Source organism: Leucoraja erinacea, chromosome 17 (genome assembly GCF_028641065.1).
Source record: "Leucoraja erinacea ecotype New England chromosome 17, Leri_hhj_1, whole genome shotgun sequence".
NCBI classification, from domain to species: domain Eukaryota; kingdom Metazoa; phylum Chordata; class Chondrichthyes; order Rajiformes; family Rajidae; genus Leucoraja; species Leucoraja erinaceus.
Window position 1 is genome coordinate 37,674,533 of NC_073393.1, and position 23,406 is coordinate 37,697,938.

General features: G+C 40.9%; 1 protein-coding gene across 1 annotated transcript; it reads right to left on the bottom strand.

Annotated features, from left to right (window-relative positions):
- Positions 1 to 1,814: 1,814 nt before the first annotated feature.
- Positions 1,815 to 22,510, bottom strand: gabarapl2 (GABA(A) receptor-associated protein like 2). Its single transcript, XM_055648979.1, has 4 exons — positions 22,352 to 22,510; positions 9,055 to 9,110; positions 4,528 to 4,700; positions 1,815 to 2,206 (listed from the first exon to the last, which is right to left on the bottom strand). Exons 1-4 carry the CDS (start codon positions 22,383 to 22,385, stop codon positions 2,116 to 2,118), a joined length of 354 nt encoding a protein of 117 aa, XP_055504954.1. The 5' UTR covers positions 22,386 to 22,510; the 3' UTR covers positions 1,815 to 2,115.
- Positions 22,511 to 23,406: the final 896 nt, after the last annotated feature.

The window sequence follows — 23,406 nt, forward strand, 5'->3', positions numbered from 1 at the left end:
AAAGGCCCGTTCCAAGCCAGGAAAAGTCCAGAAAAAGTGCCTTTCACTGAGATTTCATTCAGATTTTTAATTTTTTTTATTTAGTCCCTTCGGCCTATCAGGCCTGTACCAGCCCAGGAGAAGTCCCTTCGGCCCATCGATAAGTATTCTCCCTGCAAGTATTAAACCTCACCCCAGTATTTTTCTCCCTCCCTTCATTGGCTCCTTGTGAGATCCAAGCCAGGATAGACTTTCCTCATTCATTGCTGTTATCTGCAGAAATAGATGAAAAATGTCTAAATTTGATTCTCCACCCTCTCCCCCTTCTCTCTCTCTCTCTCACACAGAGTCTCTCATCTGTTTTGGGCAGAATTTCTCTTTGTTTCTGAGCTGCCAGCCCACCAGCACTAAGTGACTGAGCTGCCAGCCCACCAGCCCTGAGTGACTGAGCTGCCAGCCCACTAGGCCTGAGTGACTGAGCTGCCACTTAGTCTAGTTTTTAAACAAAAGATGCAATTTTGTAGGGTTGCTATTTTGTAAGGTCATTGATATTTCTCACTATTAGACCGATGAGGAATTGATCCATTCCGTGGCTACAAAGCTGAATGCAGACAGCACTGCTTTCTGCTCAACCCGATTGTTTGTTTCAAAAATAGACACAAAATGCAGGAGTAACTCAGCAAGACAGGCAACATATCGAGAGGAATGGGTGACATTTCGGGTTGAGACCCTTCTTCAGACTGAGAATCAGGGGAGAGGGAAATGAGATATGAAAGGATACAAAAAGCATGTAAGGTGTGAAAAGACCAAATCAAAGCAGACGATGATCAAGGAAATTTACAATGGTTCATTGTTGGCTAAGGGGTAGGTGACAACGAGGTTTAAAAACAGTAAAATTAATCAGGACACAACCAGTAAAATTAACTGTATACTGTCACGGCAAGCTATAGATTTCAGCTCCCTATATTCTTTAAAACCTCACAATAAGATAAAATGCATTTTCGCTGCCACTATGACTACGTATTTGGTCCCTCATTAAATATATGAAATTGGCCAAAAATAATTTTCCAATAATATTGGGGTAGTTTGCATTCAGAAATTAACTAAATTGTGATCTACACCTTTCCTGACAGAGCCTCACTCAGTGTAGCACTGCTGCTGATGTTTTCTCTGCACCAATGGTCTTCATGGCACACTCCTCTCGGCAGTCAGACAGCAGCAATGCCATTCCTATTGATCAGCCTGGGCTTTTCCAAGTGTGCTTGGCTCAGCCATTGTTCAGGATGGGGATGTTCAAAGAGCCTGCTTCCATTCATTACCTGTTGAATTGCCCACCACATTCATGGCTGGTTCAGACAGGACAACAGCAGTTTGGTCAGATGCAATAGCTGTGGTTCTTAACCAAGGCATGGTGCTTCTACTGTTTAATGTGCATGAATCCAGGCTTGCAGCTACTCCACTTTCTAGGTATTCTTGGTGCTCTTCCTGGACAGCGCTTCTCAATATTCCTCAGGGACATTGAAAGAAATACAGGAGTAACAGCAGGATGTATGTTGCAGAGAACAATTTATAAACATAACACAAGGTGCTGATGAAATACAATTCAATTCTTTTAATGGACCACATATCACAAATAAATCTTTTATTCAGCTGCTCGGTTGTCCTATTAAGATCCAGAGACCTTACTTAATAATCTTAATTCTATGGAAATTTAATGAAGGGTCTTGGGACCCGTTTGTCTTTCTATTAATGCACCCGGAGCTGCGGAGTTTTGGTATAATTTTTTGTATAATTTACAATACTTAAGGCTATAAATAAATAAAAAAACATAGACATTTGTAAATTCTGATGTGTTTATTATTGGTTAGGTTGTTCCAGCCACCTTATTCCATATTTACACAACTTAAATACAGATCTCAACTCATTAAAAATCTCAAACAGCAGACACATCACAATATTTAACTGCAAAGAAAACTAATTTCATATAATTTAAACATAAACTGAATATGTAAGTATTAAATGTATTCATAATAGTTAATGTTCCACACACACATTGTCCAAAAAGATAATGTATCTACAGTAAAAGTACGCTTTCCATTGGGTGAGCATGATTGGTGGGTGAGCTGAAGCAGATGTTCAGAAGCCAAATGTGTTCTCTCCACTATAAGCCACATACAAAAACCCATCTTCATCTTTTTCCTTCTCGTACAGTTGGCCCATGGTCAAACTATTGGGAGAAACAGACATTACTCTATTATTACACTCACTGTCCAAGGTTGAACAATGAGCTAATGATTAACATATACTTGTCTAATGCATTTGTATTTAAAGTAACATCAAGATGTTTTAGAGCCAAAAATGAAAACATGCTTCAGAGACAGAAAGAAATTAGCTGTTCCATCCTGGGCATAATTTTCATTGCAGAATGTGAGCTTTTTATTTTTACAAGCGAGAGGGGTGTAGAGAGATGCCTCCTAAGTTTTGCCTCTAAACATTGGCAAGGGAAAATTTTAATGCAGGATAAAAAATATGTGGCTGCAATTTGTGGAAGGTGGAGGCTGGGAGTCAATAAAGAGAAAACTGCAGTTGTAGTTGGCCGTAATGAGAGAGCAGGATTTCAGCAACAAAGGGATAGAGGTAGGTAGAGATGAAGATTAACAATTTTACAGAATTGGAAATAAACAGATTTAGATTGGAGTTGGTCTTCGTTAGGAATCAAATTGACTTGGTTTATTTTTAGTTTCGAGAAACAACATGGAAACAGTACTTTCAGCCCACTGAGTCCACATCCACCATTGATCACCTGTTCACACTAGTTCTAAGTTATCCCACTTTCTCATCCACTCCCTAAACATTAGGGATGATTTTTTTGCAGAGGCCAATTAACCTACAAACCATACGTCTTTGGGATGTGGGAGGAAATAATATTTATTATAAAGGCATATTCATTCTCTGGTTCCTTTTGCTTTTAACAGAGCCAGCGAAATACAGAACTTTATTTTCAATGAAGAGACCACAGTAATTCATATTGGTTCTGGATTAATTCTCGTACATTATACCAAAATTAATCAACTGATCTAAAATTAATCTATGCTGCTATCTGTTGAAAAAATGTGTTAATTTCCAAATCCAAATTATGCAAAAATGGTGGACTCAATTGCATGATTATATCAAATGGCAACAATAAGTAGCAAGAGACTGAAGAGATCTAAAAGAGGAAAGCAGACCAACCAGGGATGATGAATTTTCTCAAGGACATTGGTGAGCCAACTCAATTGAGCAGTTATTTATTTCCTCATATGCTAGCTCAGAAATGAAGGGAAGAGTTGATTTCAATTTCAGAACATGTTGTGCAAGATTTTAGACCCATGACTACTGTGTTGTGATCTAGTACTGCAGGTTCTTTAACCCAATATAGAAAATACAGTGTGCTTGAAGAGATTATATACAAACAGCCATAGAGTCACACAGCATGGAAACAGACCCTTCGGCACAACTCGCCCACACTGGCCAACATGTCCCAGCTGCAATAGTCTGTGTGCAATATCAGTAGGCCGGCCAAACCTTGTCCAAGCCTCTGCAGCCACTGCGTTTTTTTTTTATTATTTGTTGTGTTTATGTTTCTATGTAATTTTTTTGTTGGGGTGTGTGTGTGTGGGGGGGGGGGGGGGGGGGGGGGGGGTGGGGGTGGGGTGGGGGGGGGGGGGGGGGGGGGGGGGGTGGGGGTGGGGGGGGGGGGGGGGGGTGGGGTGGGGTGGGGGGGGAGGGTGTAACTTTTTAAATCTCTCCCTGCACGGGATGACGGGCAGGAGCGGCCTCGTGGGGGGAGAAGACCAGGGATACGACTCCACCTCACCGTCGTGGAGCTGGCTGAGCTGGGGGGGGGGGGGGGGTGGGGGGGGTGGGGCTTTTGTCTGCATTGAAGAATATCACCAAATGAGAATGCAACTGCGGGGGTCTGGCGGACGGCGGCCACCGGGAGCCCGCGGGTCCCTGGAGGGGGGGACCGCTTTTCATCGCAACGCGCGACTTACGATGTAGGAATTCAAAAACTCTGCGAGCGCACAATAAACACCAAGATCTCGAACACATGGTAATGGCCGCGGGATTATCGCCCTCCTTCGGGCTTTACTTTTTACTATTGCTCATTGTGGGAAGAGTGCAGTGGAGAGATAAGTTTTTTTTGGCCTTCTCACAAGCGAATGATGTTTATGTAATTAAGCCCACATTTTCAGTGCTGCAGAAACGGCATTTCGTTTGGACCTTCAATTCCAAATAAACCTGAATTTGAACATCTCGATCCCTCCAATTCCATAATACCTGTCTAAAACTGAAAGACTTCATGAAAACTTTCGAGTAAACATGATTTATCATTTAACAAATATTTACTATTGCTCATTGTGGGGCTTGCTCATTCTGCAACAATGCAAAAAGCCCACATTCCCTCTTTGATAAATTTTGATTTTTTTGACTTTGCAGATTTAATTTAACATATTCACATATCGGCTGTGAGTCAAGCAATTTGAAAGTAATTAATTAATAACTTACCTGGACTGAGGGACTGTCTTATCTACAAAAAGGAAGATGGCTTTCTCAGATGGCAGCTGGATTCGCTTCCTAATGATCCACATGAACTGTGCCACCGTAATATCAGACGGCACCAGGTACTTTCTCTTGTCTATATCCACTATTTGTGAGCCAGATACTTTCTCCACTATCACCTAATGGAACCACAAAACAATTCCAGTTTATACCAACTCTCACACATTGGCATATTCTTTCAGTCACTTAAAACAACAGTCGCAGAATAGACAGTGCGTTTAGTTGTAACTGACACGTGGAGGTGACCACACACCAAGGTGGTTAATGGTCCGTGGCGCCTGAGAACGTTTAGATAATATAAACAAAGAGATAAAGAGTTAATTGAAGAAGGACTGAATCTACATAATTGATGATTATGAAATAAACATAGAGGCTGGAATCAAATATTATTTTGTCAGCGCACTAAGTAACAACTATAAAGGGGAAAGTTAACTGACTTTACTAAGATCCATGGTGTCAACAGTAATACATTGGGAGATAACCTGCTACAGGTGTGGAAGGAAAATAAATAATGGGTCCAGTGGCATCCAGGGTCCTAGCAGCAGACACAAGAGCTAACTGTTACTATGGTAGTAGAAGATAACCAGAGACCCAGGTTGGCAAAGTTGGGGCTTGGTCTTGAGACCCAAGTGGAGAATTGAGATCCTGTCAGGAACAATCAGTTTCATGCTTTTTTGTACGCAACTGGCTCAGTACTAATAACTAAGATGCCTTATTTTGGTTGGATGGTAAGTAGTAAGTGATGCATTGATATACAATATGCAGTTGCAATGGGATGAAGGTGACTGAAATGTGTTGGACCTGACCCATCATTGTGGAGGATATTGTCACTGGAGGACAACAGAAGGGATGGAGGATAGGTCGTGGAAAGTTCTTACTGAACCTGGGACCAATAATTCCAAGGAGTGATGCCAAGTATAGGATTCAGGGAATGGAGGGTACCAGAAATCTGAGCTGATTGCCTCATGCCTTGACAGGTAATATACTGTGCAAGCTCTGAACACATGTATTTCAAAGTAAGCATGGGAATAAAGCCAAGTATACTTTCACCAATTGTGCATTAAAGTGAAAATTCAGTGCAACATCACTAAAGATTTATCTTGCCTGGTATTTCAGGTTTCCCGATCTTACTGGAAAGCTCTGTGGCTACTGCTGAATGAAATACTCAAATACACAGTTTGAAACGTTAACCTTGTCTTTCTCTCCAATGTGGATACTGTTGATGTGTTAAATGTTTACATCATTTGCTTTGATTGTTATTGGTACTCTGTCATACAACTTACATCACTGTGGTTTTCAAAACAATAATTCAATTTTGAGAAAATGTTCAACATCCTCTTTCCAATTTCAAAATAAACTTATAGACACAGAAAGCTGGAGTAACTCAGGCAGGACAGGCAGCATCTCTGGAGAGAAGGAATGGGTGACGTTTTGGGTCGAGACCTTTCTTCAGACTTATTTACATGCAAACTATTCAAAATTATAGAGTTTATGCAAAGTATCAAATAGTTGACTTTGGGTTTACTTAAAATTCTTCTAGCTATAAATAAACTGCTTATTTTAATAAAATTAAAATAAACTATACCCATGTGTATACATATTCATACTTCCTGCAACAAGTGCTAACTATAATGATTCTTTTGTATGTGCTTCCAGGAAATTCCCCTACTTATTAGCTGAGAGCAATTTAAACAATATTACCAAATATACAGGTAGACAGAAAAGACATTTGCTTCAATCAACTGTCCAGAGACCCAGAGCTGGGAATAACACTAGTATCAGTTCTCACAGGTGCAACAATTTACCTTGCCCTCGAGTGGCTAAATTTATCCACATCTGAGAGAACCTCAGCCTGGATCCAGGTTTACATGCTATAATATTCTGCTTTTTGAAGACCCAACTCCCTGTTCTTTATTTATCATTTTTAATTTAAACTGAAGAGATCATACCGCACAGAAACAACTGTGACATTAAATATTCACCAGCAGTGGGACCATGATGACTGAAATCGGTTAGAGCTGGACTATCAATGTGAAGGTAGACACAAAAAGCTGGAGTAACTCAGCGGTCGAACCAGTCTGAAGAACGGTCTCGACCTGAAACGTCATCCATTCCTCTCTCCAGAGGTGCTGCTTGTCCCGCTGAATTACTCCAGCTTTTTGTGTCTATCTTCGGTTTAAACCAACATCTGCAGTTCCTTCCTACACTATCAATGTGTGGTATCTTCTCAGTGGCCCTTTGGCCTGCCAGTTCCATGTTGACCATCAAGTACTCATATTGTGCATCATCCATTTCCAGCACTCGGTACATAGCCTCTATGCTCATGGGCAATTTGTGTGCTCATCTAAATACTTCTTAAACGTAGTGAGAATCCCAGTTTCCAACAACCTTCCGGATGAACAAATTATTCCTTACACAGTGCCCTCCATAATGTTTGGGACAAAGACCCATTATTTATATTTTGCCTCTGTACTCCACAATTTCCAGATTTGGTACATAGCCTCTACGTGGTTAAAGTGTACATTGGCAGATTTTAGTAAAGGCTCATTTTAATTTGGTCTTACCATGTAGAAATTACAGCTGTGTTTATACATAGTCCCCCCCCCCCCCCCCCCCAATTTCAGGGCACCATGTTTGGGACACATGGCTTCACAGATGCTTGTAATTGCTCAGGTGTGGCGGCTCCTAAGGGTCGTCCCATTATACTGCCGAACCCCTCGTGGTCATTGTGGACAAAGGTCTTTGTGGACAGATGAGACGAAGGTTAACTTATATCAGACTGATGCTAAGAGCAAAGTATGGAGGAGAGAAGGAACTGCCCAAGATCCAAAGCATACCACCTCATCTGTGAAACATGGTGGTGGGGGTGTTATGGCCTGGGCATGTATGGCTGTTGAAGGTACTGGCTCACTTATCTTCATTGATGATATGACTGCTGATGATAGTAGCATAATGAATTCTGAAGTGTATAGACACATCCTGCTCAAGTTCAAACAAATGCCTCAAAACTCATTGGCCGACGGTTCATTCTACAGCAAGACAATGATCCCAAACAAACTGCTAAAGTAACAAAGGAGTTTTTCAAAGCTACAAAATGGTAAATTCTTTGGTGGCCACAAGTCAATCACCCGATCTGAACCCAATTGAGCAGGACTTTTATATGTTGAAGAGAAAACTGTAGGGGACTAGCCCCCAAAACAAGAATAAGCTAAAGATGGCTGCAATACAGGCCTGGCAGAGCATCACCAGACATGACACCCAGCAACTGGTGATGTCCATGAATCGCAGACTTCAAGCAGTCATTGCATGCAAAGGATATGCAACAAAATACTAAACATGACTACTTTCATTTACATGACATTGCTGTGTCCCAAACATTATGGTGCCCTGAAATGAGGGGACTATGTATAAACACTGCTGTAATTTCTACATGGTGAAACCAAAAGGTATAAAAATGGCCTTTATTAAAATCTGACAAGGTGCACTTTAACCACATGTGATTTTTTTCTATTACAAATCTCAAATTGTGGAGTACAGAGGCAAATAAATAAATGATGAGTCTTTGTCGCAAACATTATGGAGGGCACTGCACACTAAACCTCTTGTTACTTAAACCCTGTGTGCTCCGATTATCGACACCACTGCTACGTGAAAAGGTTTACTTCTGTCTATGCTTCTAACCCCTTATAATTTGTCAGAAGCCCCTTGAGCCTTCTCCAATCCTTGGAAAGCCCAGTCTGTCCAATCACTCCAGCCCAGGCAACATCCTAGTGAATCTCCTCTGAAATTACATCCTTTGCCGTGGAGATCAAAACTGCATCCAACCTTCCAGATGTGGCCTTAACAATGTTTTAAAAGGTTGTGCATTAACGTCCCTGCTCATATATTCAATGTACTACCTAATGAACAATAGCATTCAATGTACCTTCTTTATCTACCTTGCGGCCACTTCAGGGATCTTTGGACTTGTCCCTTACTCCTTTACAGGGCCTTGTCATTCATTGTGTATGTCCTGTCTTTATCTGACATCGCAAAATGCATTACTTCACATTTATCAGGTTTAAAAATTCCAACTATCATTGTTTTGCCCAATTGACCAGTTGATCAATATCTTTCTTTTGCCATCAGTCCACTTTTAACGCAAAAGGTGATATTTAATCCAAGTTCAAATCAAATATCATCTTGAAGCAGCAAATCGATAACTATTTGAATTTGTTTCAAGTTCTCAGAAGTTTTCAGTAGCTGGTCTGACAGCCCACCTTACCAACACTATTCCCCCATGTTATCAAAACACCACTTTTAAAGTTTACTTTTTCAAATACATTTTCTTTTTAAGACTCGGTGTAAATTCTACACAAAAAATTACATCAAAACACAAACCCAGGAAAAGTAAATTCAATCAAGTTCCATTTTTTCTTTGTGAAAATTACAAAAATGATCATCTTTATTTCATTTCACTTGAATGATACTTACTGGTACTCTATCTGGATATTTAGCTCTAATTTTGGCAGATTCGACACATCTGTGTTCTGTAAAGAAAAAAAGTCACCATTAGTGGAAAGAAAAATGTATCTAATCATATAGTTCTGCTCACAGATGATTCCACTTTTTCCTCTAAAAGCATTGTCCTATTTGTTAGGCTAGGGTAACATTGTAGCTCATCTACAGAACCACGTCCAAGTGGTAATTCATCGTTTGAGATTCAAAACAATTATCCTGTGAGTGACATCCTCTTTCAATGTCCAAGCGACCTTACAGCAGAAATCATGAATAGGGTTAGGAAAAACAGACCATGTATCTTTCCACAATCCAGGGATGCAATCACATTCCTACCCTAAATATTAAGGGCTAGGGTGGAGGTGAAAAACAGTTGTTTAAGACTTGCGGTTGACTTCTCTCAATTGCCAATGGTCAAAAATATATATCTTTTATTAGATAAATGATTATTGATAATTTTGCTTCTCTAAATTCCCCAAATCAATTACGATTAAGTGTACTGATGTTCAAACCCAATAAACCATATAGATATTTGTAGCAGAGAATTCTACCAGTGTTTTGAGTGAATGAAAGAGTAAATGCCTCTCTCTCACTCAGTTAATCAGCAGAGCTATCATGTGCACATGTTGTTCTGATCATAACCTGACCTCTACATTCGGTCAACTTGTTCGAAGATGTTAATCATAGTTCATGCATCATTCATCTTTGTAAGGCGTGGGTATAAAATATGTTAGAAAAATAGCATTTATTTTCTTTCTGGAAAGAGGTCGCAAAGTAAACTTGCACAGCAGGTTAGCGTGACAAAACAGTGCTTTGGGTTTTGCATTCAACATTGAAGAAGCATTCACATTATTGACTACAAATAATACAAAGTTTATTTGGCTTTTGAGCAGAGACGTGCTTTAACCCATTGATTTAATCGTGCACACTTCAGAGGATCTGAAACCCGCTTGAGCATGCCATTAATCAGCAAAGCCCTTTGAACAACAAGACTGAAGAATGCTCATGCAGTCACCCAGAGTGTCCGTCATGCACTTGTGCATGTGACAATCGACGAATAAATATAAACATAAAATATCAACTGGATTTAAATCAAAGACTTGGAAAGACCTGCATTTCAGAGAACAAGAGATAACAGAAAATGTTTAAAAAAAAACTTTGTTAAACTAACTCTCTGCATATATACACCCATATTTTTTCCAAGAGTTAAAATTAAATTTTATGAACCAGCAATAGTTTTTGACAAAAATTATCACTTAGCAACCTGTCAATTTTCCACGCATTGTCACAAACTTACATAAGGAAAATCAAGTTTGATAAATCCAGTGGATTTATTTAAAAGTCCACAGATGTTGGAATCTGGAGAAAAAGCTGGTTATTGGAGGATCTCAGTGGATCTCAACCTGAAACAATGACAAATCCTTACCCCCGATGGAAGAGGAGAGAAGAGAGAACAACGGGAATGAAAAATGGCCTTATGTTGGCTCCCTCCCCAAGGTAGCATGAAGTATAGATAGGGTCGATTAGTGGGGTGGAGATAGTTTGCATGATGGATTGGGCTGTAACCAAAACACCTTGCATTTTCTTGTGGTCTTGTTGCTACACCAAGCTGTGGTGCCTCCTGATAGGATGCTTTCAGCAGTACACCTGTAAAGGTTGATAAGAGTCAGTGGAGACATGCCAAACTGACTCACTCTTCTGAGTGTAAAAGCATTGGTGTGCTTTCTTAACCATAGCTTCAATGTGGTTGGTCCAGGACAAATTTGTAGTGATATTTTCAGTGAGGAACTTGAAGCTCTTGACCATCTTCATTTCAGCACCATTGATGCTGACTGTGGTGTGAACATCACTTTGTTTCCTGAAGTCAATAACTAGCTCCTTCATCTTGCTGAAATTGAGGGGGAGGTTATTGTCTTGACACCATTTTACTAAGTTCTCCATCACCTTCCTGTTCTCACCATTGCTCAGGATCACACCCACTTCAAAGTGGTGTCATCTATAAACCTCTAAATGGAGTAAGAACTGGAAGTGTATAAGGAATATAATAAGGGGCTGAGAATGCATCCTTGTGTTCCACTAGTGTTGAGAATTATTGGGGAGGATGTTGTGTCACCTCTCCTCACAGATTGTGGTCTGTAGATCCACAGATTCCGTTAACTATCTTTATTATACTACCCTCATTCTACCTCCAGCAACGACTCAGTTGCAATCCCTCAGTTCCTGAATCTATTACCTTTACACCAATGATGGGACATCCTGCATAGATGCCTCTGAAATGTCATCCTGAATCATTGATTCCCCTCTAAGACAGTAGACAGATGTCTTGACCACATCTCAATCATTTTCCCCAACTTTCTTTGTTGCCCCCTCTCTCCTGGACTACCAAGAACAGACTACCTCATGATTGTAGATACAAGAGCCATCAGTTGATGAAATCAGGAGAAAAATAAACTGCTGGAAGATGGTTAAGGAAACTGTGCAGGAAAGGAAATGGTTGACATTTCAGGTTGAGACCCTGCATCAGCACTGGGGTCCCTGATCTTTGCACCGAACAACTTCCATAATTAATGGATCATTCGTTACACTCTGCATCAGCTCCAACAGGATTGCTTCACCTATTCCCCTCCCATTCTCATTATTTTGAAAAGATCACTCCCTTCCTAACTCTTTTCTGCTCTTCCATCCTTATCTACCACTCCCCGTCTTATGGCACTTCCCCGAGATGGCACACTTGTTCTTTCACCTCTTCCCTTTCTACCATGCAGGGACTGAAATGGTCATTTGTACTATTTTAAATCTGGTGTACCACATTCAGTGTTCACAATGTGTCCTCCTATGTATTGGAAAGATCATTCATGGACTGGGTAATTGGAGGCACATGAAACTGCAGATGCTAGAATCTTGAGCAAAAGAAAAGGTGGTGAACTCAGCATTTGTGCAGGGAAATGGACAGATGAGGTTTCAGGTTGGGAAAGATCCCGACGTAAAACGTTAGCTATCCATTTCACTCCATATATTGGCTAATTTCTTTGCAGAACATCTGCTTTCAGGTTACAGGAATGCTCCCTTGTTTCTGGTATCCTGCCATTGTATTCAGCATCCCACTCCCGCTCTGTGCTTACTGCCTGTGGCCTCCTCCATTATTACAAGGAGGAACATCATCTTATCTTCTATCTGGATACATTGCATCATTCAGGTCTCAATGGTGAATTCTTCAACGTCAATTAACTTGTTCTTTCCTTTGGGTTTGTATCAGAACTGGCCAGTTCTGCCTCCAAAACATCTTTCTTTTGTTTTTGATTTTTTTTCTGTACAGAAAGCTGAGCATCTTCCTCAGACTTCCTATTGACAACACGTTGCACAAGCCCAGAACCATTATGTGTACGAAGGAACTGCAGATGCTGGTTTAAACCGAAGATAGACACAAAAAGCTGGAATAACTCAGTGGGTCAGACAGCATCTCTGGAGAAAAGGAAAGTACATGGGACGATTTTTCTGGATAAAGCATCGTTTAATTTGACACCTCACTTCAGTATTAAAAACCATTTTCATACTCGGGAAATTTCTTGTTCCCTATTGATGGACATTACAAAAAAGCTGTGATCTTGGACCCACTTGAGATTACTCCAGCTGTGATTGTCAAATAATCAAAGATTAATCCAAATGGAAGGAATTTAGTGTTCATTGTAAATAAATCTAACTAGTGCTTTTGGAACTCACTGGTTTAGGTGACTCGATAGTTCTTCTCCCATAACTTGATATATAGGGTTATTTTCCCCACCTACTGTAAAAATAAGGTACAAAATTGTTTGCTCTTCTCTCTTTCTCAGTTCAAATGGAAGATGCTGGACTTGATTACTTTGGTCTTTTACAGCATATATGGGTTTTATTCATTTACGGAAAGCATGTTTTGCTTCATTAAATTTGACACTGGATTCATGACATATGATAGAAGTCAAACAACCACTAATATCATATAAAATTCAATTATGTGTTAGTTACAGGGAATCATTGTTAAATATCATGATGTCTCCCATCTTTTCCCCATCTAGTGTAAGTTTCTCTTTTTGTTCTGGTGGACTTGTTATCAGCACTTGAAAAATTAGCAATCATGAACATCAAACAAATAACAGGGAATTTAAAATATTGCCATCTAGTGTAAGTTTTTTGTCATGACAAGGTTTTGTTATAGCTTGAAAATTAGCAATACATCCAATTGGTAATACAATAGCTTGATCAATTGGTAAACTCATTATAAGATTGCTGCCAATGAATCTCAATTGTAAAGGATTTCACATTACTTGATGTCAGATTTCTAACACCTGGATTCAGTGAATGACTTGAACCAATACGAAATCTCAAATGCAGCAGTGATGCATTTTTGTGCCTTAAACAAAGAGCCAAACTTAAGGTGTGTTTTAAAAGAGGTAGATAGACAGCATGTATTCTACACCTTAGGAGCCAGTCAACTAAAAGAGCTGAAAAATTAGAACATATGTAATTGCAATGGATAGCTGTAGGGCTGGAGGACGTTGCAGCTATATGTACGGAAAAGCCATAGAGAGAAGAAATACATTAATTTTCCTTCCGTATATGTCTGATCCTGCAAACTGATCAGCTCTTCAACAAAGTACCAGAGGAACAGAATAGGCAGGCTCTTTAGAAGTCACATTACATGAACGTACAATCGAAGGATGATGCCATTATTGATTGTGTGAGTTGAAATGACAATGAAGAGTCTTGACATAAGTTTCAAATACATGACCAGATGTCAGAGTACTGCTGCCGCAATCCTCAGTCGCTTTCTATTGGGTTTAGTGAAGGGTTTGCAGACCTTTATTTTCACTTTATGGAAGCACTTAATGCGAGGCATACTGAATAATTTACTTTATATAGATTATTTTCTAGTTTGATGTACGATAATTGACCTGAAACATTAACTGCTTTTCTCTCTCTCCAGAAATATTGACCAACCCAAGTGCTTGCAGTATTTAAGAAGGAACTGCAGATGCTGGAAAATCGAAGGTAGACAAAAATGCTGGAGAAACTCAGCGGGTGCAGCAGCATCTATGGAGCGAAGGAGATAGGCAACGTTTTGTCTACCTGCTTGCAGTATTTGCTGTTTATATTTCTGATTTTCAGCATCTGCTGGATTTTGCTTTTGACTACTACATAAACACTCATTACCAAAGTGAATAAGTGGAAGAGAGTTAATCTAGCATTTTTAGGAAATTATGCAGAGCCTCAGCTACATAAAAATATGGTTGAAGTCCAGTCATTTTTAGAATAATATACACAGCACTGAATCAGGTTTTAAAATATTTAATCTTAGTCCTCATTCATTTTTCGCGTTCATTTTTGTACTCTGCTAAAATGCAATTAATTATTAGCGCAGGTCAATGAAAAATCCCCAATCAACTATTACAAGGATAATAAGATTATGTACATACACTGATTTACAGTCCCCCGCCATAATGTTTGGGACAAAGACCCATCATTTATTTATTTGCCTCTGTACTCCACAATTTGAGATTTGTAATAGAAAAAAATCACATGTGGTTAAAGTGCACATTGTCAGATTTTAATAAAGGCCATTTTTATACCTTTTGGTTTCACCATGTAGAAATTACAGCAGTATTTATTATTAGTCCCCCCCCCACCACCACCATTTCAGGGCACCATAATATGTGGGACACAGCAATGTCACGTAAATGAAAGTAGTCATGTTTAGTGTTTTGTTGCATATCCTTTGTATGTAATGACTGCTTGAATTCTGTGATTCATGGACTTCCCCTGTTGCTGGGTGTCTTTTGTGGTGATGCTCTGCCAGGCCTGTATTGCAGCCATCTTTAGCTTATGCTTGTTTTGCGGGGTTAGTCCCCTTCAGTTTTCTCTTCAGCATATAAAAGGCCATGTGTTAAAATGCTCAACTGGGGTAAGGCCAACTTTGAGGGTAGGAGAGAAGATCTAGCTCGTTGACTGGAGCAGGTTATTTGAGGGAAACATCAGCTAAGTGGGATGTTTTTAAAAGTGTATTGAAGAAAGCTGAGGATATGTACATCCCCGTTAGAGTGAAGGGCAAAGCAGGCAAACGTAAGGAAACATGGATGATGAGGGAAATTGAGACAATAGTAAAAACAAGACGGATGCATGGGACAGGTATAGGCAGCCAGGATCAAGTGCATCTCTGGAGGAGTTTCGGGAACCAAGGAGCAAACTAAATAAAGGAAATTAGAAGGGCAAAAAGGGTTCAGGAGATAGCTCTGGGGGCTAGTATTAAGGAATATCGAAAGATTTTATAAATACATAAGGGGGAAAAAGGTAACTAGGACCTAGGAATAAAAGCGGACACCTCTGTGTGGAACCCCACCAGATGGGCAAGGTCCTCAATGAGTATTTTTCCTCTGAATTTACTGAGGAGAAAGACAGTAGGACGGAGGAAAGTGGAGTAGTCACTGGAAGTGTAATGAGAGCAGTCAGGGTTACTATCGAGAAAGTACTGAAGGTACTGTCATGTATGAAGGGTGACAAATCTCCAGGGCCTGATCAGATATATCCGAGGACATTGCGGGAAATTAGAGAGGAAATTGCGGGAGTCCTGTTGAAACTTATGAGTCATCCTTAATTACGTGAGAGGTGCCAGAGGATTGGAGGGTGGCAAATGTTGTGGCTCTTTTCAAGAAGGGCTGCAGGGAAAATGCTGAGAACAATGGGCCGGTGAGCTTAACATCTGTATAGGAGAGTATTCTGAAGAGTAGGATATACAGGCATTTGGATGGGCGAGGGGTGATTAGGGACAGTCAGCATGGTTTTGTACATGGGAGGTCGTGTCTCACAAATCTTTTTGGAAGACGTGAGCAGAAGGGTTGATGAGGGCAGAGCTGTAGATGTTGTGTACATGGACTTTAGTAAGATGTTCGACATGGTGCCGCATGGTAGGCTGCTCTGGAAGGTTAGATCCAAGGAGAGATAGCTGAATGGATAGCAAATTGGCTCCATGAAAGGAAGCAGAGGGTAATGGTGGAAGGTTGTTTCTCAGACTGGAGGCCTGTGACTAGTGGTGTGCCACAGGGTTTGGTGCTGGACCCTTTACTGTTTGTCATCTACATCAATGATTTGGATAACATACAGGGCAAGATTAGCAAGTTTGATGATGATACAAAAGTTAGTGGATTTGCAGATGGTGAAGAAGGTTGTGTATGATTGTAGCAGGATCTAGATCGATTGGCCAGGTTGGCAGAGGAATGGTTGATGGAATTTAATAAAGAGAAGTGTGAGGTGTTGCATTTTGGGACGTCAAAAAAGTGCAGGACCTACACAGGAAATGGTAGGCCTCTGGGTAGTGTTGACGAGCAGAGGGATCTAGGAGTACATATGCATGATGGTTCTTTGAAGGTTGAGTCGCAGGTAGATAAGGTAGTCAAAAAGGCTTTTGCCACTTCGTCCTTCATCAGTCAAAGAGTATTGAATATAAGTTGGGAGGTCATGTTGCAGTTGTATAAGAAGTTGGTGAGACTCATTTAAAATATTGTGTTCTGTTCTGGGCACCATGTTATAGGAAAGATATTGTCAAGCTTGAAAGAGTAAAGAAAAGATTTATGAGGATGTTGCCATGACCAGAGGGTGTAAGCTATAGGGGGAGGTTAAGTAGTTTGGGTCACAATTCCATGGAGCGTAGGAGGTGAGGGGAGATTTTATAGAGGTACACAAAATCATGAGAGGAATAGATCGGGTAATGCACAGAGTCTTTTACACAGAGTAGGGGAATCGAGGACCAGAGAACGTAGGTTCAAGGTGAAGGGGAAAAGATTTAATAGGAATCCTAGGGGTAACTTTTGCACACAGAGGGTGGTGGATGTATGGAACAAGCTGCCAGAAGAGGTAGTTGAGGCTGGGATTATCCCATTGTTTAAGAAACAGATGGACAGGTACATGGATTGGACGGGTTTGGAGGGTTACGGACCAAGCGCTGGCAGTAGAACTAGGGTAGCTGGGACATTGTTGGCCAGTGTGGACGAATTGGGCTGAAGGGCCTGTTTCCACACTGTGTCACTCTGTAACTCTATACAAGGCTGTGTGCTAGATAATGTAACTTGTTGCATCATGCAAGTTATGTATTAAGATTTTATTTTCTCTGCTCCAATAACTGCAACATGTTCTTGAAACAAAGTCAACGTAAATAACCATATCAAAATTAAAAGCCACAGGTGATTATGTATTAAATGTATCTGAATAATGTCACATGTAATTCATTACAGCAGTAGGTGATACTTTTAGTAAAAACCGAAATGCTGGCAGCTCAGGCACCATCTGTGGACAAAGAAACAAAAGTTGAATGTGTAGGAAAGAACTGCAGATGCTGGTTTAAATTGAAGGTAAACACAAAATGTTGGAGTAACTCAGCGGGACAAGCAGCATCTCTGAGAGAAGGAATGGGTAACGTTTCAGGTCGAGACCCTTCTTCAGACTTCTCCAGTCTCTTCAGACTTCAGCCTTCTTCAGACTGAAAAAGTCTGAAAAAGGGTCTCGACCCAAAATGTTACCCATTCCTTCTCTCCAGTGATGCGGCTTGTCTCGCTGAGTTACTCCAGCATTTTGTGTCTAACTTCAACTAAAGTTTAACGTTTGTCTCTTTTTTCAGATCTGGGAAAAATTTAAAAAGTTTGTTCTGAATTGCATTGGCGGAATCGAGAGATTGGAGAGAAGTCAAAGTAATTGGGTGAAGCCCGTCAGAAACTCATTGACTTTTCTCCAAACGGTGCCATCTGAGGCACGGTAGCAAAGCCATGCTAATTGTGGATGATCTGTCCGAAGGAAACTGACAAAAATCAATGAGGAAAAAAAGACACAAAAGTGTTAAGAGTAACTGTATTGGTCAGGCAGGATCTCTGGAGAACCTGCATAGGCGACATGAATAGGACCCTTCTTCAGGCTGACTGGAGTGGTGGGGGTGGGGGGAGGAGAGAAAGTTGGAATAAGGTGGGAGCGGGACAAAGTCTGATACTGGTAGGGGGGTTTTGGATTGGCAGATGGTTAGACAAAGGCCAGAGATGAAGAGACAAATGATGAAAAAGTCAATGAGAACAGGAGAGAGAGTAAAACAACACAATATTGCAACCATGAGATACAAAACACTGCAGTGGCTAGAAATCAAAAATTAAAGTGTGCTGGTAAGACTCAGCAGAACCACCAAAGGACCTGTTTCCATGTTGTACCTTTCCATCAATTAATTCAACAAGTTAACAACCTCGCCAGGTTTATCCTAAGGTCAGGCAGCATTGACATGGAGAAGAAAGTTTAAGGACTATTCATCAGAATTGGTCATTTTGGATGCAAACTGGGAAGGCTGGTCATCTGAATTGAATTCTTGGTTGAGGCCTGAAGGCTGCAGTGGGTGTAGTCAGAACATGAAATACTCATGTTGTGCTTCTTTGGAACAGTGTAAACAGCTAAAGCCAAAGATTAAAGTGAGAAAAGTCTTGAGAATTAAAGTGACAAGTACCTGGAAGCACAAGGTCACCTTGTAGACTGAGTGGAGGTGCTTTGCAAAGAAATCACCCAATCTACAACTAATTTCCCCAACGTAGACGTGAATACATCCTGAGCACTGAAAGCAGTACAGCAAGTTGGAGGACAAACCATAACAATCAAGCTTATGTAGGTATCTAAATGGGAAAAAAAACTATACACGTCATATGTTGGTTCCTTAAAGACAGAATGCAAGAATTTATTATAGGGTACAAGGAAATTACAAAAACATTAGATCAAATATTTTGCACCTTTTACTGAAAACCACAAGAAATCTGCTAGAAAACCAAGGATCTAGCAAGACTGTGAAACAAAGGAAATGGGGCTTAGTCTTTTTTTAAAAAGCACTAAAGAAGTTGGAGAGACCGCAAACATATGATGTCCAGGTAACAGTTTGCCAAGAAGTACTTAAAAGAGCAACCACAGTCCTTGAATAAAGTCGTGGACAGACGAAAATTAACACATATCAGAGTGATGGCAAGAGCAAAGTATGGAGGAGAGAAGGAACTGCCCAAGATCCAAAGCATACCACCTCATCCGTGAAACACGGTGGTGGGGGGTGTTATGGCCTGGTCATGTATGGCTGCTGAAGGTATCAGCTCACTTATCTTCATTGATGATACAACTGCTGATGGTAGCAGCATAATGAAATCTGAAGTGTATAGATACATTCTATCCGCTCAAGTTCAAACAAAAGGCTCAAAACTCATTGGCCGGCGGTTCATTCTACAGCAAGACAATGATCCCAAACATACTGCTAAAGCAACAAAGGAATTTTTCAAAGTTAAAAAATGGTAAATTCTTGAATGGCCAAGTCAATCACCCGATCTGAACTCAATTGAGCATGCCTTTTATATGCTGCAGAGAAAACTGAAGGGGACTAGCCCCCAAAACAAGAATAAGCTAAAGATGGCTGCAATACAGGCCTGGCAGAGCATCACCAGAGAAGACACCCAGCAACTGGTGATGTCCATGAATTGCAGACTTCAAGCAGTCATTGCATGCAAAGGATATGCAACAAAATACTAAACATGACTACTTTCATTTACATGACATTGCTGTGTCCCAAACATTATGGTGCCCTGAAATGGGGGGGACTACGTATAAACACTGCTGTAATTTTTATATGGTGAAACCAAAATGTATAAAAATGGCCTTTATTAAAATCTGACAATGTGCACTCTATTACAAATCTCAAATTGTGGACGACAAGAGGCAAATAAATAAATGATGGGTCTTTGTCCCAAACATTATGGAGGGCACTTTAAAAGCATCATATTAAAGGTGGCAGTAAATATGTTGAAGGTCCATTGAATGCACATGCTGGTGTATGGAAAGCCAGGACAAGAGATACACTCTGTCTGGGGGAGAGAAGTGTGGGAAGTGGGTCAGCATCAAATGCTGCCTCTCTTGCTGAGCTTCTTGAGGTTTTAAATAGCTTTATTATTGACACACATAGAGATTTATAGCTCTAGAGCAGACCGCAGTCAAGGGCAAAAGCACCACAGAAAGCGGACATTTTCAAAATGTTAGGAATGGGGAAAACTACTAAACATTAGTGCACAACGTGGCTAGAATATGACAATGTGTTTGCTCGCTGGGGAACTACTAGAGAAATTGGTTCTTATGGTGGTGAAGACATGCAGAAGTTTCAGTAGCAGTGGAAGAGAAGAATAGAGATGGAAGTTGCAAGAATAGTAATACGAGTTATCAGCAATTTAACATTAAATCGACCACTGAGACTGCATCTAATGTAATTTTACTGAGTACATCAGCCACAGTTGTCGTAGTGGATAGGAATTGGCGAATTAAGTTGAATTCATGCCCTAATTGACTGTAAGCCAGTATTGATCAAAAAGCAGAACATTGTGAGAGTAAGGGTGTTTACTGCAAGGTTCTTCAAATACATTAGCAGAATAGACAAAGCATCCTCTCCCAGAGCAACATCTCCATCAGTAGGTACACAAAAATGCTGGAGAAACTCAGCGGGTGCAGCAGCATCTATGGAGCGAAGGAAATAGGCGACGTTTCGAGCCGAAACCCTTCTTCAGACTGATGGGGGGTGGGGGGGAGAAGGAAGGAAAAAGGGAGGAGGAGGAGCCCGAGGGCGGGGGGATGGGAGGAGACAGCTCGAGGATTAAGGAAGGGGAGGAGACAGCAAGGGCTAGCAAAATTGGGAGAATTCAATGTTCATGCCATCCGGACGCAAGCAACCCAGGCGGAATATGAGGTGCTGTTCCTCCAATTTCCGGTGTTGCTCACTCTGGCAATGGAGGAGACCCAGGACAGAAAGGTCGGATTGGGAATGGGAGGGGGAGTTGAAGTGCTGAGCCACCAGGAGTTCAGGTAGGTTATTGTGGACTGAGCGGAGGTGTTCGGCGAAACGATCGCCCAACCTCCGCTTAGTCTCACCGATGTAAATCAGCTGACATCTAGAGCAGCGGATGCAGTAGATGGGGTTGGAGGAGATACAGGTGAACCTTTGTCGCACCTGGAACGACTGCTTGGGTCCTTGAATGGAGTCGAGGGGAGAGGTGAAGGGACAGGTGTTGCATTCCTTGCGGTTGCAATGGAAAGTGCCCGGGGAGGGGGTGGTACGGGAGGGAAGGGAAGAATTGACAAGGGAGTTGCGGAGGGAGCGGTCTTTGCGGAAGGCAGACATGGGGGGAGACGGGAAGATGTGGCGAGTGGTACAATCAGTATTCTTGGCCATGATCAACTAGCTCCATTAGGTGAAATTTTGTCAGCAAAACATCAGGTTCCTGAAACTCGAACTCTACTACAAACTCCATCTGGGCAAGAGGTTTCCAGAAGATAGCGAGAATGCATCAAGGATGATCTCAAAATCTCCTTGAAAAAGTGTGACGTCCTCAGCCATTCACGGGAATTCCAGGCCTTTGATCACTCAACATGCGGGACGGTAATACAGCAGGTCACTGAAGGCCTGGAATCACCACAATAGGAGCATGAAAAGACCTCAGTGCAAACAGCCAAAAGAATGTAGAACATGCTTCACTATCCTTGTCCCAAACAACACCTGTTCCATTTATGGCCTTTTGTGAATTCAGTCAGTATTATACTTCTGAGAATCCCCAAAACAAGCGTAAGCAAGTTATTCTGAATCCTAAGGGCCAACCTATAGGAACTTTCTACTTGTCAACATTTATCCCCAATTAAAGGCAAGAATTAGACTTTTATTTTGTGGTTAGTGAACCTTACTGGGTTCAACTACCGGACTGTTGTACAAAAAAGACTCCCCTTTATATAGCGACCTTCCATCCAGTAAGAATGTTTCAAAAAGATAATAAGGTATTTTCACCCTTTTGCAACGTTCTTACTGGTCGAAGGTCGCAATATAAATGCTCGTTTATATGTAGAGGTCTAAGTGCAATCGCTGGCTACATGCCACTTATGTTATGATGAAATAAGTCAGAGGGTTGTTGAAATTAAGAAAAGGGCCGGGCAAGCGAATACGGAGATGAACACATAAATAACAGCATCCAACAATCTAAATATAGAAATTTACTGCATATCACTTGTTTTAACGTGAAATGCGCAACACGGAAATATCGGGAGTACGATTTCCCGATACATCCCTTGAATCAAACGCAACAATTTAAACACACCGTGGAAAAACAAAACAAGATGCAAACTGCGCAGGTCAGTGTAAGGCCCCGAGCACGTCAAACGCAGAAGAAATTCAATCGCATCGACACAAGTATGGGCGGCCATCAGTAGAACTCACCTAATGAATGGTCTTCTTTAAACATCCATTTCATGTTGCCCACTGTGTCGGAGGATCTATTTGCTGAAAGAAAACAAACACCGTTACAATGTAACCCTCGGAGCTCGGCGCCGTCCCCTGCTGCCCGTCTCCACTAACCCTCGTCATAGGGAGGGGTGGCTGGGAGAACCGACTGTCTCAAGAGAGTTCAGGCAACCTGCGGGTACCGCGTCTTTTAAAACATTTCACATGAGATGGGTCACCATTGGATCTGCCTTGTGTTATTGTAGGATGGTTTCAAGATACATTCAGGTCTGACACGATTAATTTCTTGGGAATAATCCATCCCTTAAAAAATGAAATGGTTTGTTCTGGAACATCAGCCGTCAAATTACATCATTCATAACTTTAAAAAGAAAATATTTTGATATACACTTTCTATTTTTCAGGCTAAATTCCAAACTAGGGGTAAGGATACGGCCTGAGAATGTGCTAATGGGAAACCTTTTTGAGCCACAAGAATGGATTATACTTTGATACAACTAAGACAACTTGCGCAGGCAATTAAGAGCCCATTATATTTGAATGTATAGACTGGATCCCCCATCAAGTATAATCCCCCCCGGATAAAACCGAGGGTTTCTTAAAGACATTTGGGTTTGGGTATGACTTGAGTATTAACAACAATCAGGTAAGTATAAACCACTTCGCTGATATTGCAACAGCTGGTAGAGGAGTGAAATGGTATTATCAGAAATTGATTCTCTGTTCATACTCCTGAATAATCCTGACACATGAGCAAGGTGGGTTTTAATCAAGTTATAAATTGTGAAGTTGACGAATTGAAGAAGAAAACTTCCAAGAGTCACTTACTGAAACGCTGTTTGTCAAAATAATAAATTCATAGCACAATAAATTCATTGATTTATTAATGTATAGTTTTGAATTTTAAATATAATGGCATGTTTAAACACGGACCTTACAATATTTAATCTAGAAAACCCATGTTAATCATGATAGACAACACCCCAGATCATTAGTAATCTCATCGCCTCTGACAATCTGCCCTCTGCAGC

What these genes read in the sequence shown, in the direction of transcription:
- gabarapl2 (XM_055648979.1), bottom strand. Translation starts at nt 22,385, where the DNA reads ATGAAATGGATGTTTAAAGAAGACCATTCATTAG. An exon ending in AATATCCAGATAGAGTACCA is followed by an intron (nt 4,701 to 9,054) that starts GTAAGTATCATT and finishes TGGTTCCATTAG; the next exon opens with GTGATAGTGGAGAAAGTATC. An exon ending in AAGACAGTCCCTCAGTCCAG is followed by an intron (nt 2,207 to 4,527) that starts GTAAGTTATTAA and finishes TTCTCCCAATAG; the next exon opens with TTTGACCATGGGCCAACTGT.